The following is a 19,291-nucleotide window of genomic DNA, read 5'->3' as shown; positions in this document are numbered from 1 at the left end:
ATACAAACCAAAGAAGTTAATTCCCCCAACATTTTTCAAGAAAGCTATATCCCACATAGTTACATAGAAGAGCCGAAAAGAAATTCAAGCAACAAGGGGAAAAAAGTTTCAAATGAAATTGAAAAATAGGTTGAGGCAATTAACTACCAAGCTTTTACTGACTACTTAATGCCAAAAGGCTTTTTCAAACACATTGTCATGGACAGAGGCCTCGAGAATGAGACTGACTTTTGGGCAAGTCCAACAATTGTATTCTTGATTTAAGTTGTCAGCTGCATAACACTAAAAATAAGAAAAGGACAAATGTCTACAAATTCCATTAGGATCTTTTCAATCTACTCTATGTTCTTATTTTTGTAAAACACATTTATCTCAAGCCAACAGCTGTATCAATCAATCAACAGCTGTAACCAATCGTTAAAACATACTCAGCTTGACAGCTCCATTAAGCTGAAAAAACAATTTATACAGATTAAATATAAACTAAATTAAAGCATTAAGTCTCAAGGTTATGAAGGCATTGTTTTAGTCATAGACTATTAAGTCAACCTTGTGTATACTTTAGGCTCTTTAGATAAGAGTAACCTTGAGCCATGGTTTTGAGGGATTTCACTAATAACCTTGACCAGTGTTCTCATGGTATCCCTATGCAGAAAAACTTGATTACACCACCTTGAATTGCATAATGAACCTGAATACGTACTGTTTATTCCCCAAGAATCTGATCATTTATCTACTCTGGGATCAATGCTATTAAGGATCTTTTTTAATTAGGAAATAACTGTTGGCAAAACTGTCAAAGGAAACGAAGTTTTGAGTACAAGGACCCACAAGATGAGTAAATTGTTCAGGATACTTTGGAAAATTGAGCTCATTTGAGTACATGACATAGTACAGCTAAATGCCAGGTGAAATACCTAGGCCAAGTAAAATAAGCACAATCCATCTTAGAAACAGCGATTCTGAAAATTAGAGCCTGAAGAGGAAGAAGGTATAAAAAAAGCCAGCTAAGCCACACTTCTAATAGGATACTGCAGCAAACAACCATTTCTTGTTTTAAGAATACATGATATGATTATAGGGAGGCAATGTTGATATTCAGCAATGATCTTACCAAAAAAATGCTATACCCAGGGACTGTGTCCTGTTTTCCAAATATGTATTCTAAAACTCAAAGAGGTATCACAGAAGAACTCCTGGAATTCTAACACTTAAAAACATGTTTTATCAAAATAGATTTGGATTAAAGTCTGTTAATTTTATCACCGTTTCTAAGAATCCATACAGGGCAAGTCCTGTGGCTAGTAAAGAACTCTACTCTAGAAGACAAATACAGAAGCCTCCGCTGAACTCTGACCAGATGTAGTAAGTACATCTAATCACAGCAGCAACTGGCAAAAAGTCTGTCTCATTTCAAGCCTAAGAACAGTAAGGAGAGAGAAATGCATCGCAAACTGTAAGAAATACCTTTGCAACCAAAATGTGTCCACCTAGTGGTACGACTCTCAGGAAATGCTAAAGCTTGTGTTGCACAGGTGATCAGAGTATGGTAACCAGTATCCACTATCAAAATACTTAAGTTTATCTGTATTATAACAAGTCAGTGGGAAATTACAACAGATCCATCACAGAAAGAGACCTTTATGTTTTAAAGGCAAATCAGAAAAACATGAACCTAACATGACAAGAGATTTAAGTTGGGAAACTATCAGCTCTGAACAGCAGACTATTCAAAAAGTTGCTAGTATATCAAATTAACTGAGTCAAATTTAAGATTCTTCCAATCTATGCCATTCAGTAAGACACAAATCAAATTTCACCCTATCATCAGAATCTCAGTAAGTGAATTTTTTCTGCCCACATATAGTCTTAATCTTTGCTTCAGTGCTACTAACAGATCTCTTTAAGATGGAATAAGAGAACAACCAGTAGTAAAATCAGCCCTGAAGTTGCAAGCACTCACATGTATTTCAAATGTGTTTAAAAAATTATGCATAACCGTAACAAAAAATGCACATGCATAAACATTCAGAACATTCAGCCAACTGTTCTCAGATGCCAGAAAAGGAGTGTTAAAGCCCATCTCCAAGAAGTATTGAAATATTAAGCTAAATATTAGAAGGTCTGTTAATTTTCTTCCACAGATCCATTCTTACAGAATTCACAAAACCTGAGTATTTTCCACTATGCTGGTGATGACGCCCGATTCATAAATGATTCATAAATCATTTAAAGATGCCTGATTCATAAATAAGACTGAGTCTACGAAAACTGATGTTCACCCATCAAACAATCATAGCTAATGCCACCGAAACTTTTCCACAACATCTCAAATTTAGTAGAGGAAAATGCACAGTATGTTGTAAGCAAATGGAAACAAAACTGTTTCATAATAGAATTAAGAACACAGGGGGAGGGGAGGGGACAGCAGAGAACCACTATCAGTTTTTTGTTTTGAAGCTGGGAAGGAGACACATTTAATGAGAATTCTGCAGGATGAAACTTCCGTAACAGTAGAATGTCTCCCCTGTAAATTCAGTCAAACTCCTCGAGAGCACCAAGGTCAAGAATCACACAAAAAGCAACACTAAGGAACAAGAATCATGCAAACCATGAAAACAAATTAACACATAAGACTCTTCAGACTGACAGAATTTGCCCTTATCTGTTGAGTTAAATGGTACTTATGGCTTGAGTTAAGATTGTATTTTTAGTTTAACAATACAGCTTCTAAAAAAGAGACTAAATCTAAACAAAATTCTGCTGAGAACTTAGCAGTTAATCACTGTCACAGTTTTTTCAGAAGGCTACAGGAGACCTGAAAATGATCAAGAATGGTTAACTACATTCACTCCTTTCCCCCAAGAACAAAAATAGCTCCAGAATTTAGAAAGCTGAAATCCTGGACTGAGAAGCATCATATAGCATGGTATATACAAGGTACAATGCAAGTTTTTGTAACAACTGTTTTTTTTCCAAACCCAGTTCTTCTTAGAAGTCTAATAGACAAATAATGTTTTTTCAAAAAAATTGTTTGTGTTGATAAGGAAGTAAAAATACAAAACCCAAGAACTTCTGCAGTCACCAACATATTAGGCAGAGATTAAAGACCAACAAAAATTTGGTCATACACCAAATAAAATAAAAACCCAGGTTTTCAAACCTATTTATGGTAACCAACAGTTACTTCACAAAACGTGCTAGTGAGCAGTTTAACTACATTAAAAATACTTTCTTTACTTAATTCCTTCTCCTAAATCTATGGAATATTCTTAAGTAGAGAAGTGTTAGGTCATTAAATTATATCCCTAAGCCACTACCCAACATCACCTCAGTTTTACGCCACTCCTGACTTTCCAATATTTGGAGCTAAACTTCTGAAGTCCTTCTGATTAGCTTGTTTAAGACAAATTATGTTGTTCTTTCTCAGTATTATGTTTTATGGTCATATTTAAGAGTCTATCAGTCAAACAATCCATCCCAGTTGTAACATAATCCACCCCACTACAAGTGAACATATAATGATGTATTTCTTCCATTACCTGTCTCTGAAATATAAACAACAGGATCCTGCTTTAGAACTTTATCAAGTTTTGAAGTAGCTGCTTTTTTCTCAGATGCCTTCTTGGATTTTTTCACTGACTGCACCTCCTCTTCTGAATCTGTATTTTGACCACAACATAAATGTAGATTTCCTCCACATACATACAGGCTTTAAGTAATAGATCACATAAAATAAATTAACATGTGTTCATCTATATTCAACTCAGTTACAAAAAGGTATCATATGGAAGGTCAGAGCACAGCTTCATTTTTCTCCATCAGCTAATAGCCTAGCTAGCATATACACGACTAAATGAAAATTTGGTCAGAACTCAGTCTAGGCAGTGTTTTTTATTTACATAACAAGAAATATTTTGTTACTTATTCCAAGAACTCCTATGCCTGTACAAAAACTTTTCTGAAAAGGAATGCAACTATCAAGAGTACCACATCAAATTACTAAAAAAAAATTAAGAAAAAATTAAACCACAACAAAAACACAAAAAAACCCCAAAGAACACAACAATTTTTTAACATAGATTCATTAGCCTGATTAAATTTATATGGTATTATATTACGCTGGTGTATTCCACAACAACTATTTCAAAAGCTCACAACAGATTAAAACAGATCACTGAGGTTGTACTCTCATTTTTCAGGGGAACACTGGTAGACTGTCACTCACCTCACCAACCAGTCTCCATATCCCAAAAGTTGTCAAGATGCCAAACTTACACCACTGTGGATTATGTATCCCTACATCCAAAGGAGTAAGCAGGACAAAATGAAGAAGCAAAGACAACTAGCAAGTGAGGAGGACTACCCTTCAGAGCCTCAATTTTCCATGATAAACACTAATATATATTGTAATTATAAAAAGAAAAAAGCAGCACAGCAATGGTCAATTGACTCGAGTCCCTTCTCTGCCAAAAAAGATAGAACACTGTTTCTCTTCTGCTCTCCTGCTATTAATAGGCTAGAATTTGCAAAATCTCCAGACAATATCAGGACTTCAAAGGTAGCAGTTGAGTTATGTACTACTTTTATGGTCCACCTTTTAATGCAGTAATGTTTCTACTGCTGTTCCTCACTGCTAAACAGGAACTCTTTACAGAACAGTTTAACTGAACATTTGAACACATTTTTCCAGATATAACAGCATTATTTTGGTAGATACGTATGCGATATTTTTCTTCTACAAGAGAAGCAATCTTCTATTGTTAAGATTGCTTCTAAAAATTCAAGTTGAAGTTTTCAGTAGGTGTCAAAAATTGTAGAAACTCTTGCAATCTTTTTTAGTTTCACCACAACTATTCAAGACTCAGAATCCAAACAAAGAGACAGGTCAGAAAGATTAAACTATAAATTTCAACCTTTTAAAGTAACGTAGCTTGACAGGCAAGGGTTTGAGGGTTTTTCGGGGGGGGGGTGCTTTTTGTTGTTTGATTGTTGGGTGGGTTTTTGGTGATGGGGTTTTTTTTTTTGGTTGTGTTTTTGTCTGTTTGGGTTTTTTGGGGGTTTTTTGTTTGGTTTGGGTTTTTTTGTTGTTGTTTTTTGGTTTTGTTTTTAAGACAGATTCCCGTACTATAATATTCCAAAGAATATGTGTGTTCCATACTGTAAATTTAAAACTATGTGATGAATATTTACTAGATTTTTTTAATAAAGAAAGACACATATGGAAACACAAGTCAGCCTTTTAACACTATAGTATGTTCACACAACACACAGAAATGTGAAATTATAGTATGTGATCAGCCTCCTGTACTCAGTGTAGGATGTTATTTATCCCTAACAGAATAGGAAACCTAAAACTCCCCACAATTTATATGTCTTCACAACAAAAAAAAGTTCTGGAGTTTTGATAGAATTTACTACCAGAACTTTTTTTTGGTGGGTTATTTTTTGTGGCTTTAGTTTTTTTCAGTTTTGTTTTGTTTTTTTAAAAAGAGAGGTTTTGTTAAGTTACTTTGCACTGTATATTACATGCATGGCACATACTCCACTCAGTATTACGAAATATATTTAGGTATGCAGCAATAATTACTGTGAAAAATGTTTTTAATTGCATTTACTAAGAAAAACAAACAATCACAGCTTTCTTTCAGATCTACCATTTACCTAATTGACCTTGAACGCTGATGCAAAAGATACAATGGAACATTCAGAAACAACTGTGAACGCTACCTGAATCGTAGATTATTCTTCTTTTCTTGTTTGTCCGCTTTTGTTTGGAATCATCTTCACTGGGTGAATTATTCACCTAAGAGTAACAGTCCATTAGTTCAACCAGTAAACAGGTCTTTACAGCTTTTACTCAGTTACACATTCAAATTTATGAGTTTCAAACAAATTCCAGCAGAAATTATTTATTTCCCAATATTGCATTTACAGTCTTGTGCTAACTGATGGGTGGGAGGGGGAAAGGTGCAGGGCAGTGGAAGTATGGAAAAAACAGCAGCAGTAAAGGTAAACATGCTCCAAGCAAACCATAGGTGATTGTGTTGAGAATAAATATTCAAGTTTAATGCCAATTAAAGTAAATCAAACGGATTTTCAAGCACTTCTGATTTTTAATCCAAAAAAGGGTCTAGAGCACAAGTCCTATGAGGAGCAGCTGAGGGAACTGGGGTTGTTTAGCCTGGAGAAAAGGAGGGTCGGGGGAGACCTTATCACTCCCTACAACTCCCTGAAAGGAGGTTGTAGCCTGGTGGGTGTCAGTTTCTTCTCCCTAGTAACAAGCCACAGGACAAGAGGAAATGGCCTCAAGTTGCACCAGGGGAGGTTTAGATTGGATATGAGGAAAAATTTCCTCACCAAAAGGCTTGTCAAGCATTGGGACAGACTGCCCAGGGAACTGGTTGAGTCACCTTCCCTGGAGGCATTTAAAAGACATGTAGATGTGGTGCTTAGGGACACCGTTTAGTGGTGGACTTGGCAATGCTAGTTTAACAGTTGGACTTGATGATCAAAAGGTCTTCTCCAACCTAAATGATTCTCCGATTCTGTGATTCTAAGAAATTGCATGGTCCTGCCAGAAACAGAGGTCATACAGGCCAGTAAGTTACTTGTACAGAATTCTGCTTTCACTTTTGGTTCCATTCCAGATATGGCTTTGCTGTAATCACCGGAATTCAACACAACTTCAGAATAAAATATAGACAATTGAAAAAGGAAAAGAGCATACACAACAGTTGAAGCTAAACTGATTTTAAATTCAGTTGTCGTGACTGCTTGCAGCTTCTCCTCTCACCCGTTAAGCAGTACCGTAAGACACTGCACCAATGGCCACAGTCAACAAGCATGTTCTATCCAGCAGCAGCTAGTATTAAACTGTCTCAAGGTAATTTTTTTTTTTTTCTTTAAAACATTGACACATTTTAGATATTTAGGAAAATCACAAGCTGCACAGGTAGGAAGTTTCCTGAGCCTACCAAACTAGCATGCACACTACTAGCATGTAGTCATGCACAGCTGTAAATGCGTCTAAAAATATAATTCTAGATACACATAACTGCACGTTTTATAACTCACATGCAATTCTAACCTGAAACCTGTTAAATCCTTTATGTAATTGGAGAATTGCAAAGTAAAAGTAATAGATCATATAATTGCTGTGTCTTTCAGTTCCACTCAATGGTCCTTTATTTTCACATTGAGACAATTAAATTATACAACCAAAATACCTTAAGTAACATCTTATTTCTTCATCGCAATGCTTCACGTTAAACATTCCATCCTATTAGAAATCCTTCCATTCCCTAAGTGATTTTAAAGCCCTCTTTAGCCATACTTTTCTTTTTTATACCAGTTCAGATGATTAACATGAAAAGTCCTCCAGGAGTAGAACCCAATCTAGTTTTAACTTGTCGTTTTACAGAATTTGGTCTTTGCAACAGGTTTACACAAGTCACTGCATACCAGTGGTGTTTAAAACACACCCGTGAGGGAAACATTAACACTGCCTTTAAAAAGCCCCGGTTAAAAAACTGGTCAGAGAGCACTTACATCACAGACTTTTACCTTACTTGAAAGCATGACATCTTTATGATATGTCTATATCTACTGTGCATAAGCCTCAATCTTAATTAAATTAAAAATTAAAAAAGCAGAGCTACTCAGAGAACCGTGGGCCATAGCTAAAATAACTTCAAATATATCAGATTGTGCCTACATTAGCACCTAACCATTTTAACTTCTATCTCCCCCTTCTCTGCCCTACAATTCAAATATTTTGAAGATCAGCTATTTTCTTCACTACCTACAAAATTTTGCTCCTAGAAGTTAACATTAAGTAGTAGTTTCCTCACATGCCTATAAAAACAACTGACATATAGTCTGGGTTTTGAGTATATGAGAACTATGACTATAAAAAAAAGCTAGAGATACAAGCAATCCTACATCAGAGAAACAAAGCTCTTCACAAATAAGAAAAGAAAAACTAACCTTAGCCTCCTTTCCCCTTTTCTTCCCACTTGAGGGCCCTTCACCATTTTTAGTTTTTTCACTTTTTTTCACAGCCTCACATTCTTGTCGCTTTCCAGGAAGTACAACGCCAAAGAATTTCCGGATATCCTAATAAAAGGGAAAACAGATGTATACATTTTTTAAATACAGATAGCTCTTGGAAGTCACACTACAAAACAGCAATACACTTAAATTACTTTCTCAGCAGCTCCTCTGTTATAGTATTTGTTGGTCTAGAAATTTTGTTTACAATTGAGAAAACAAAGCTTAGCTAGTTAAACATAGCTGCTCAGACACAGCACCACCCCCTCTTGTCTTTGAATCATGAAAAAAAAGTTTATTTCTCTCTTAGTTGGGCATCTTCACCAATACACACTTCAAAACAAAGTTCCACTAGCAATGAAATACAGCAACTTAAGACAGATGTACAATTAGAATTCCTTTTTTCCCCCAATTAATCATTACAAGCATAACCCAAAGTATGTCTATAGTTAAAGTGATCAACTCAGCTACAATGCAGTGTCCAAGGTAGAAAGACAGAAAAGCATCAAGAGCTAGAAAGCAGTTAAGTAGTGGGACATAGTACATCCTCCACCTTCTCATAAATTTAGGACAGTAACTCTCATCTCACTAAAAAAATTAGCCAGCAAGAAACAGATTAAAATATAAAAAAAGAGAAAGAACATAATACAAATAGCTCCAAGAGGTCTATTTTGTAACCTTATTTTATTATCTGACCACAGTACAACCATAAAAAGCTTTCTAAATATGTAAAATCAGCAGCTGAAGTTTCAGTTTCAAAAAAGCACTATTGTACACACAAAACCAAATCTGACTTCTGTTGAAAATCTAGCATTTCAGTTTTATTAAAAAGAACTTGAGAAAACATATACCTGGTTGGCATCACTACCTCCAGTGGTAGCAGCCATTTTAGAGAAAGTACTTCATATGGCCTAAATATATAGCAGGTAAAGGGTGTGGTTCAGGACTATATTCTACTCAGCTGATAGCTATTCCCCATCATAGAGTTCATCTGGGTAGTTTTTGATGGTTATAAGGAACTACAAGTACAGTAGTAAATTCTTAAGAGATCTCCAGAAAAGTCTGATTGATAAGAAGGGGTGTTTCTGTCTCCATTTATCTTACCAGTCACTTGCCTGCCAATTTGGATTCGGTTTATCAGAGCCTATGGGCTTAAAATCAATTGAATATGTAATTTGAAAGCATACACAAAATATAGGACATGTATAGATTTACTTACTATATTTAGCTTAAAACAATTTTCTAGAAGCAGGAATGTTGTTTCCTCTAAAAATTTAGACTCTTTGTTTTACCTGCATATAATAACATAGTTTCAGCAAACAGACAATAGTAGACTGGGAAGCATTCTTCCTCAATGAGACTTCACACATTTCCATCTATGGAATTTATGCCTTGAGGCATAAATTTTCAACACTCTGCTATTTTACATGTAATCCTACAATATAAATGCAGTACTATATAAGCTCTGAAGTTTTGACTGCCAATACTTATAGCTAACAGGTTTGAAGAAAGCATCTATTTAAAAAGCCTCAAAGTAGATTTGTGGACTCAAACATTATTATTGACTTCTTTTTAGGCTTAAGGTAACACAGGAAACAGAAAAAATGATTACAAGTCTCATTAGATCTTTTAATGTAGTAAAATAATTTGAATACTAGCACAACACTGCAAAATAAAGTGACTTTAAAGTCTTGTTTTCATTTTTTATAGTTGTTACTTTCAGGCTTAAAATATTTGGAGAATAATTAATTTTAGATCAATAACAACGCTCTATTCATTCCAGTATTTTAACTAAAAACTGTTAACTAGTTAAGTGAGCTGCTCTGCAAACACCATATGCACTAATATTAGATTTTTTTTTATGGACTTATACAGGGAAATACCATCGTATCCTGGTTTATGAAATGCAGACGTAATAAAGAAAACATATGAAATTGACCTGTCTGCCCCAGATTCTTCCTGGGGGGAAGAATTTCCACTATTTTAACACCACAGTTCCTAAACTGCTAAGGCCCAAATTATAATGTATACATTATTATCTTCTGCCTTATCAGTTCTCATGAGATATCAAGTTAGCTCTTCATAAATACCTTAAATTCACAAAATGAATGCCATAGCTATAAGCCCTGCTACGTTGAACATGTTATAAAGAAGACCTAAACTGCCACTTCAAACTCTTAAAAAATAGTATCTAATCAGGATCAACTTTTACAAGTTGTTTTCCCCCAAAATAACTTCATAAACAGCTAAAATAAATGTCAACTGTTACTACATTTTATAATGCTTGTAGTACTTCATTAGATTAACAGGTCAAATGAGAATAAACTTCTTTTTTTGTTTTTTGTTCAAAGCAACATCTTCTACCCATTTATTAAGAAAGCACCATCCATACAAATACTATTTTTACTTTGAAAATACTGTGGTGGTACAGATGTTACACACTCCAAAATTGCCTCCCTATGTTAACACAACTTGTTGCATTCTCTTGATGCAGGCTGCACTTCAGTCACCAAGAAATGGCAGCTTTTTCCTTTTCTTTTAATGTTACATGATTGTGTTAGGGAGTTTTTCAGAAAATACTGTGAATATTAAAGCACACAAGCCACCTAGAGGTTTCTGAGTAAAAGTCTGTATTTGGGTAGTAAATTTTAATTTGCCATAGCAACCATCTACTTGAGTGACTAAACTACACAGCCCTAAGCTAAAAAGGAAAATTGACATCTATGTACAATCTTCTTCAATCTTCAGAGTTATAAATCCTCCAATCTTCTTCAGCTATCCTGCTCTTCAGAAGGTAACCTTGTTAGCCACTGCTGGACTATAACAGACAGTGAATTCAGAAGTGCTTGGGAAAAAAGTATGCCACAGTGCAACAATAAAGTTACCTTTCAGTGAAGCTTTTATTCAAGAATCTTAAGAGGCAGATTTTTCGTGACATTTATTAAGAGATGGCAGATAAGTCCTTAATTCATTGCATAACTAACTGCGGAAATGAATCAATACAAGCATCTATCAGACTGATTCCCACCCTACAAGTTTGAAGACTATTTATAAAGCATTATATAAGCTTAGATTCCAGATAGGATCCCTTGCCTCCATTCTGGGTTTATCTATGTAACATCCCCTGATGGGCCATCTTATTGCTATATAATACCATGCATATATATCAGTTCACCAGACTGCAAAACTGCATACGGTTAGTTTTTATCTGTGCTCATTCAAGCGAGGAAAAGCATCTACCAATGTAACTGGCAAGTTTCCTTCCAGGATGTTCCCCCAAAAACCAGGAGGAGTCATCAGCCTTGTGTATCTTGGACATACAATCACCAGCATGGCTGTCCTAGGTGGTCCCCTTGCCCAGAAGGCTAAAATTAAAGATGCAAGGCTATATGAGCATGGCTCCCCACTGGTGCTTCAGCAGCAAGCAATGAGGCACGTAACTTTGAGCAGTTCCACCTAAGCAGAAGGTGGAACTATGTAAGAATTGCTGATCACTCTCGCTAAATTAGAGGAGCAGTTGATGCATAACAGCTGAACAGCCTAAATAGCTGCGCTCAGGTGCACTGCTTCCTGCTGAGCTATCTTTGTAATTGTATTATCTCAGTAATGGCTGTGCCCATCTAGTTCTTGCCAGTTTTGACTACTGCTTCAAACCCTCCATTTTACGCAATAATAGTAAGACCATAGCAATTAATCATGCCAAGTTGCAAGTTTTCTCTTGAAAGATTTATATCTGTCCATTTTACTGAGGAGAAATAACAGGAATAGAAGTTGAAACCTATTTGTTAGGTAGTACAAAGACTGGTCACTCAAAGAGTTTGTCAGGGTGACTTTTAAGACTTTAGTAAATACCCAGCTCAAAAAAGTCAGTTATAAAAGTCATAAACATTCCATACAGGGTTTTTTCCTGCATTTCAAAAGCATCCTGAACCAACTACTCAATCAACTACTCTAACACTTTAATGACAGAACCATCTCAACCTAACCGTCATAGGCACAGTGTTTTTAGAAGACTAGTGTCCAGTGGCGGAATATTTTCCAAAATAACATCATGTAATTCACTTTGCACCTCAAAATACAGTAAGAGATGGAAAACTGAATTTCACCAGCCTAGCTCAATAACTGCAATAGAAAGTAATGCACCTTGTTTCAGGTATTCTGAAGCGTGTCCATGAGGGCCTTGCATCAAAAGAATCGTATGTATTTACAGCCTGCCTATTTCAGTGCGAGTTTTGTGCAAACGTCAGCTCTGACATCTGGTGTGTCCAGAAAATTGCACTAACTGAAATCAAATTTATAGTATCACTTCAGTGAAACCAGTAATACTTGCCTGAATAACTGTACTTAATCAATGTTTACTAATAGCGGTAACTGAAGCATAGGTACAATACAGTATTTTTCGAGCAGTACCACAGTCCTAAGTACACACCAGCTGATGCTACAGCTCTGGCCATACGAATGCCCCCCCCTCAGCTAGAGGCAGCTGAAGTAGCCCCTACTTCAGTCAGTCATTCCCTCAGCTGTACCAGCACAGCGCTCTGCTTGGGAACGGGGTCAGGCTGCTAATCTGGGTAAAAGAAATATAAATCCCTTCTAAGGCAAATCAGTTCATTGCGTAACTCTATACACATTAGTTCAGCACAGCTGAGATGCTGCAGAACCAACCCAACAGGGGCTACTTACGTTTGGTGCTACATAAAAAAAAAGTCTGTTTACAAGGGTATGATACTAAGTTCCAGTGTGCTTGTGCTGTCACTGCACACGCCCAGCAAGCTACACGGTTACTAACATCACTGTATTTTTGCCTCTACCTCCACAGCTGCATCAGTGATGGTTGTACAGGCTCTTCTCTTGAGCACTGAAAAGGGAAAGAGCTGAAGCAACTCATCCTCTCCCCAAAATGATGGGTGGTCTTCCTCCCTCCTAGCAAACGGACAGGCATTGCAAGGTGTGTGGCGTTCAGGAGGAGACTACACAGAGACTACACAGAGAAAGCCTTTGTCCCAGGAAGGTGGGAAAGGAGGAAGTCTTCCAGTAAAATCATTTTTCTGAAGAGGTGGGGGCAGGGCATCAAGAGAGGCAGACCTGTCCTTGTACATAAATTTAAAGTCATCAGCCACACCCAATAAACTATGAAAATATCACGGTTTAATAGTTTCAGTATTCTTAGTGCTGGCAGTACTGTGAAAGACTCAAATGGCGTTGCCCATCATTGCTGAGCATCAGGTATAAGATATAAACAAGGTTCAGTTCTATAGAGAGTCCAAAACCAAAGTTGAACCTAGGTGGCTTTGAACCACATCTGTAGTTAAGCCAGTAAATCATCTGCACAGACTTCATCTGAGCACAAGCAAATTTAGCTGTGCCAGAGATGAAGAGGGGGATACCATCTTACAATGGCTGCATAAGCAAGCAGCACTGCGGAAAGCACACACATAAACATGTATGTAGTTACATTTACCAATTCTTTACAACCTATTTAGGGTTGCATCCTTCATTGTTTATAATCAGGTGTCTACTTCCAGTATTTTAAGTTCTTTTTTTCCTCCCACTTAAAACTGTTTTTCTGCCAATACGGCACTCTGTCCAATTCGGCAGCTGAAACGCCCTCGTGTATGCTCTTACGGAAATTAAAGGAGTTTAAACTTCGGCAGACTGCGTTTGGAGAGACGTTAGCTGACCGCCTTTCCACCGCCCGGACAAGCCCGCGGCCCGCGCCCCACTCGCCACCCGTTCTCGGGCGGGAAGCTGGGGAGACACAGACGCTTACCCCTCGGGGGCAAAGGAAAAACTGGGGGGCACTCCCACGGCCGCGGATTTACTTTCCTGGCACGCGTGGGAAGCCGGGCCTCGGCCCCGCAGGGCGGGAGCGGCGGGAAGCGCGCGAGCCCTGCTGGAGGCGCGGCAGGGCGGGCGGCCTCTCCGCCGCAGCCTCACAACCGCTCCCGCCGCAGCGCGCGGCCTCCGCACCCGGGGCCGCCCTCCGGGGCCAGGACCCCAGCTCGGCTCCTCAGCCCCGCGCCGAGCTCCAACGGCCGCCGGGCTGCCGGCAACGCGCCCGGGAGGACACCCACCCGGCCCTGCCGCCAGGACACTGCGCAACACTCCCTTCCCCCCCTCCCCCGCGGGTGAAGAACCGCGGCGGGGACGGCCCCCGGTGCGGCACGCTCACCATGCTGCCGGCGGCGGTTTATCTCGCTAGCGGGACGCCTCCGGCTCCATGCCTCCCGCCCACACCCCACACCCCCCCCCGCCGCCTTCGCGCCAACTCCCGCAACTCGGCGCGCAGCGCTGGCGTCACAACTGCGACGGGCGGGGAGGTGGCGTGGCACGGCCCGGCTCGGCCCGGCCCGGCCCGGCCCGGCGGGGAGGGGCGGCGGCCGCTGTGCCCCCGCGGCCGTTGGTGGTGGCGCGGGGCGCGGCAGTGGCGGGGCGCTGCCTCCCCTGCCCTGCCCACCCTTGTTTTCCCCTCTCCTACTTTCGGTGGAGGTGTCAACGGCCGGTGTCCCTTGCAGCGGGTTTTAACCGCGTCTAACCGCTCTGCTGAACCTCGGCAGGAAGCCTGGGCACCTACCGCCGGTCCTGGCCTGTTGGTAAAGGGATGGGCGTGGAAGCTCGCCTCAAAATGGTGGGTTTGTAGCTGCTGCAGCTCCGCAGAGAATAGGTGTGTTTTCCGTCACCTCTGACAGAGCAGGAGAGCTGATAGCCTCTGTTTCAACACAAGTGAACAGTGCCAGGCCTCCATGAGATTTACCGGTTTTTAATGCACTGAGGCAAACGCAGCATCCTAAATACGTGGACAGCTAGTAACAGCAGTGCAGCCACCATGAGCCAGGTCTGAAAAAGCGCAGCACATAAAACCATTTCCCTGTAATAAACCTATGTTGGTCCCTTCTTTCTTCGCTCCTGGTCAGGCTTTGCTTGCTCTACAGTATTTTGTCCCATGCGTTAAGGCGTAGGAGAGATTAGAGTCGACATCTGAGGAGCCCAGGAGAAACTGGAAAGTCACACTCCATCCTCACCCACTGACCTTTTAATTGCTAATCAATTGCTAATAAAATCTTGTGTGTTTTCTTCTCATTTTCTTCATCATTTTGTTCTCGCTGGACATTGGGAGGGAATGAACTCAGGCAAACAATAAAAATAAATTCCTCTCTCAATAATTGCTTGTTTGATGTTTAGATTCTGCTAACCTACTGAATATCTGATTATTGCTAGTTGTGGAGAAAAGGGGGGGGGGACACTGAATTTGTGGCATTTATGATAGTGCCATAGATTTAAAAAGCAACTCATTAAAAAAGAGTACAAGCTCAATTTATACTTGTCTCAGTGCAATTTCCAATGCTATCATTTGTATACCTTCCCTTCAAGAGACTGCCTACTCGGTGGCATGGTCAAACTCCAGCAAAGGTAATTACATAGAGATAAAAGGCAGATCTTTTTGTCTGATCTGAGAAGACATGAATGTTAATCATACCTATTACTATTCCTGTTTAATTCTTTAAATTGGACTTTAAGTAATCTTAAGACCCTGTTTGTATAGAAATGCTGCCCACAGTCAGGTGGATTCTTATAATTTCCATATTAGCATAGCTTGTGAATTTGGATTTCTGCATAAGAAACACATGACAGAGCGAACAAGCACAGGCTGTGCTTTTCAGTACTTTTTGCAAGTTATTCCATATGTGCTCAACTATAATAGCTATGCAAACAAAACCGGTATCACTTTAGAAAAACGTCTCCAGCGATATGTTTGTGTTTGCGTATTTAAATCTCGTGATGTAATTTTTAAAGCTGTGCGTATTCCTGATACCAGAACTAAAGAGTAGTTAAAATGGCTGGTGTTTGTAAAAGCCAGACAAACTGTTTAAATAATGCTAGAAGAATTATTGCCGGTGGTTATCTCTATTTGTAGTTGATAAAGCTACCTAGAATAACATCCAGCAGAGCAGTATCTGCATGGGGGCTTATGACATGTTCAGGTTTCTTGGAAGGCAAGAGTTTAACCCTTTATGAAAAGAGATCAGACTGAATACCTGGAATGACTATAATTCACTCCTGAGTGAGGATACCTGTTTCTACGTCCATGGCTATGAAACCACTAGAAGTGGGAAAAACCTTTAAGAAGTAGCTAGAGTTGTTACTATTAACAAAGGCTTTGTCTTGCTTATTGAGAGGAGGTTGTTTATAAGAAAAAATACATTTTCTTATATTTAGAAATAAAAAATATATTGGTCTGTTTTCTTTTTGTTAATATTTTCTTGTTTATTTTATTTTCAATGTTTTGTATATTGATATGTTGAGGCAATTTTGGAATTGAAATCTAACTTTTATTGCAACTTTTGAAGCAATGTTTTATTTACTGCTCTACAAAATTTGTGGTTTGAATTATTCAAAACTTAATTGAAGCATAAAGCAGATACTTGTAACTTAACACTGAGATACTTTTGCAACTTAGAAGTCCATGAGGCAGTGTTTCTCACATGTTTTAGAGGACAACACACTTTGATCATTTAAGAAGTTTTTATAATGGAACAGAGCTGGTCTGAGACTCATATGTGTCCAAAGGACCTCTCAGGTCAGGAATTGTCCTAAGGAAATATGGTAAGGTAATGCTGAGATTATTAGGAAAACACAACAAAAATATATTTCCTGAAATTGAAATTTCAGGTTAAATTCTGTATTTTTTAAGTAGCATTAATAGACATTAAAATACCATTTACTAGATGGTAGGCTGTATTTTGGAGGAATCCTGTCGGGAATATTTTGCTTATTAGAGTAAAGAAAATTGAATTTCTCTCACATTGTAGAACAGGAATTAGCATTTTGTTGCAGACCAAAAATTCCAAAAATTCTTTCCAAATCTGTGGTCTGGTTTCTATTTGCATGAGGCTTTCTATAGTATCCATCACAATTATGTGTCTTTAGAAAATACTTGATCCCATATCAAACAGTTTTTGCTGTATAAGGTAAAGGTATAAGGTAAAGGTAAGTGTTTGATTTGCATCACACTATTGAGGGCAATTACATAAGTTGTGCTTTTTTGAGCACCGAACACTGGTGGAGCTGAGCAGCTGATGTTAATGTAAACATTACACTTTTTCTAAGTGAACTTTGTCTTTAGGTCTTTTCTCTCTCTTCATTTGCATATCTAGGCAGAATGAATGTGTCTTAACTCGGATACTCTGCCTAACATTGCAGAGATTCAAAACTCTACTCCTTTCAGCTGACGTCTTCGGCATTTCTGGAGATCAAACCCCAGGTTTTCAAGCCGAGCCCCTAAAACAAGGAGAATACATAATGAATGGTCTAGTGAAAAGTAGGTTTCGTAACTTGAATCACTTGCCTTGGCAGAGGCGAGGACAGAAAAGGAAATTTGATAGCTAATTGAACTGCAGAGTCATTGGGCTTCCCAGCTACTGTAACAGTAATGGCAAGTGCCCTGGAGACCAGAGCTTCTCCCAGCCTTGGTTCAGTCTGAAAGCAGATTCCTTAAGGGCACAGCCGGAGGCAGGGAATCCCGCTGGCCTGCGTGGTGCTGACCTCCACCTACAGCATCAGCGTCGGTTGGAGCCGGTACTGACTCTGCCGCTTGAGCTGGTGGAATAATTAATTCCTTCCTCTTCCCTTTGCGCCCTCACTTCTCAACAGTCCCGGATCACATCTCACTCATCTGTGCTAAGTGTTTTCCAAATTAACAGTCACAGTATTTCCTTTCCCCAACTCTTCGCTCAGCTCATCAAAACCTCCTTCCAAATTCCAGTCACTCTATGACTCTCATCAGTTAAATTGTTTCCTCTTTAATTTTATCGAGTAATGTTACAGCCCAAACAGTTAAATATTAAAAATATTTAATATTTAATATAAAAACATAAAACAGTAAGAAACTGGATTCAGAGCCTCATACTGGAAGACATTTTCAAACCTTGATTACAGCGTGCTCCCAGTCATATCAGTAATAAGGAAAGGAATGCAGCTCGTAACTTTGTCCAGATCAAACGTCTGGGAGCACAAGTGCCTGCTGCACCTTTCACATCTCAACACATTGTCTGCAATAAGATGCCAGTGGTACTAACTCTGCTGTAGATAGTGGGGAGAAGCCTATCGTCTTTACTTTGCCAGCACATTACCATGGTATTGCAGAGCTGTCGTGAGTGTTTTGAACGCAAGCATCTGGTAATCATGGTAACTAACTGCTTTAGGAGTATAGTGGCATCAGTAATAACTTGTAGTTGGGGTTTCTTTCATAAAGTACGATACACACAAACAAAGCTTTTAGATGTTTAAGTAGAAGGGTTATGTTCATGCGATAACTATCCAAATTAGCATTTTAAAATGCTATTCCGTAGAACAAAAAAGAAACATGTCTGTATATGCTGTAGACCAGCTGGGTACAGTCCCTACCTCTTTCCCAAGCTGCCTTTGGTGGGATCTTGGCTGGGAAGCGTGGTTACTTCAGGTAGCCGAGGAGTGCTGGGTTTGTTATGTGGGACAGATTCCTGTTAGATGCATGGCTACCCCACCAGCAGGGATCTGCAGTGCAGAAGACATCAGTGGGAGCTTTTTTCTTCATCTATGGTGAAAGTGTTTCTTGTAAAGGCGCTGCAGAGAAATGCTTACAGACATGCACTGAGCTTTTGTCAGTTATCACAAAAACAAATTAATGAAATGCATTACATCTTCTATTGCGTAACCAGCTTTATGGTTACACTAACAGTATGTCTCAATGGCATCACGCAGTGCTGCAAGCAGGCTCTCACCGGTAGCAGGAGCAGTCCAGCGGCGGTAGCCCAGCAGTCCACCTGGGCTTTCATCTCCTACATGCCAGCAGGGCTAATCCATCCAAGCAGAGTGCTATACTTGGGTGGTAGGTTGTTCCCATGTTCAGATTTCAGCGCACATGTTTCTTGCATGTGAGGTTACTTCACATTGCTACCGTGCTCTGCGAATCTCTTCAGCAACTGTGGTCTAGGTGTGGATACATTTTATATTACTGTACCTCAAGAAAAGCAAAAATGGCAGGCGCTGGTCTTACTGTATTTAGTAAATGGGCTATATCTCAGTGCATGTAGTTTTGCTGTAATTTGAAATATGTTAAAAAATGATATTGCATCGCTGCTCTGTAAGGTACTCTCTGTACTGATGTCCCAGCTGCATATACTGAGATTGTTAAATTAATCAGTCCTGAAACAGCATCTTCGAGGGCTAATTATCTTTGCTAATTGTATTTATTTGAAGA

General features: G+C 39.1%; 1 protein-coding gene across 1 annotated transcript in view; it reads right to left on the bottom strand.

Moving 5' to 3' along the window:
* Positions 1 to 8,939, bottom strand: part of RFC1 (replication factor C subunit 1) — a gene marked incomplete at its 5' end in the record, with an annotated part of 37,608 nt that extends 28,669 nt beyond the window's left edge. Inside the window, 4 exons of the mRNA XM_081999337.1 lie at positions 3,543 to 3,662; positions 5,731 to 5,806; positions 7,990 to 8,118; positions 8,904 to 8,939. Coding sequence (XP_081855463.1) covers positions 3,543 to 3,662; positions 5,731 to 5,806; positions 7,990 to 8,118; positions 8,904 to 8,939 — 361 coding nt within the window. The remainder of the gene's footprint in view (positions 1 to 3,542; positions 3,663 to 5,730; positions 5,807 to 7,989; positions 8,119 to 8,903) is intronic.
* Positions 8,940 to 19,291: the final 10,352 nt, after the last annotated feature.

Source organism: Phaethon aethereus, assembly GCF_964289735.1.
Source record: "Phaethon aethereus genome assembly, chromosome: 4".
Taxonomy (NCBI): Eukaryota; Metazoa; Chordata; class Aves; order Phaethontiformes; family Phaethontidae; genus Phaethon; species Phaethon aethereus.
The sequence above is the reverse complement of the archived record's forward strand: the minus strand, read 5'-3'. Positions and strand labels throughout refer to the sequence as shown.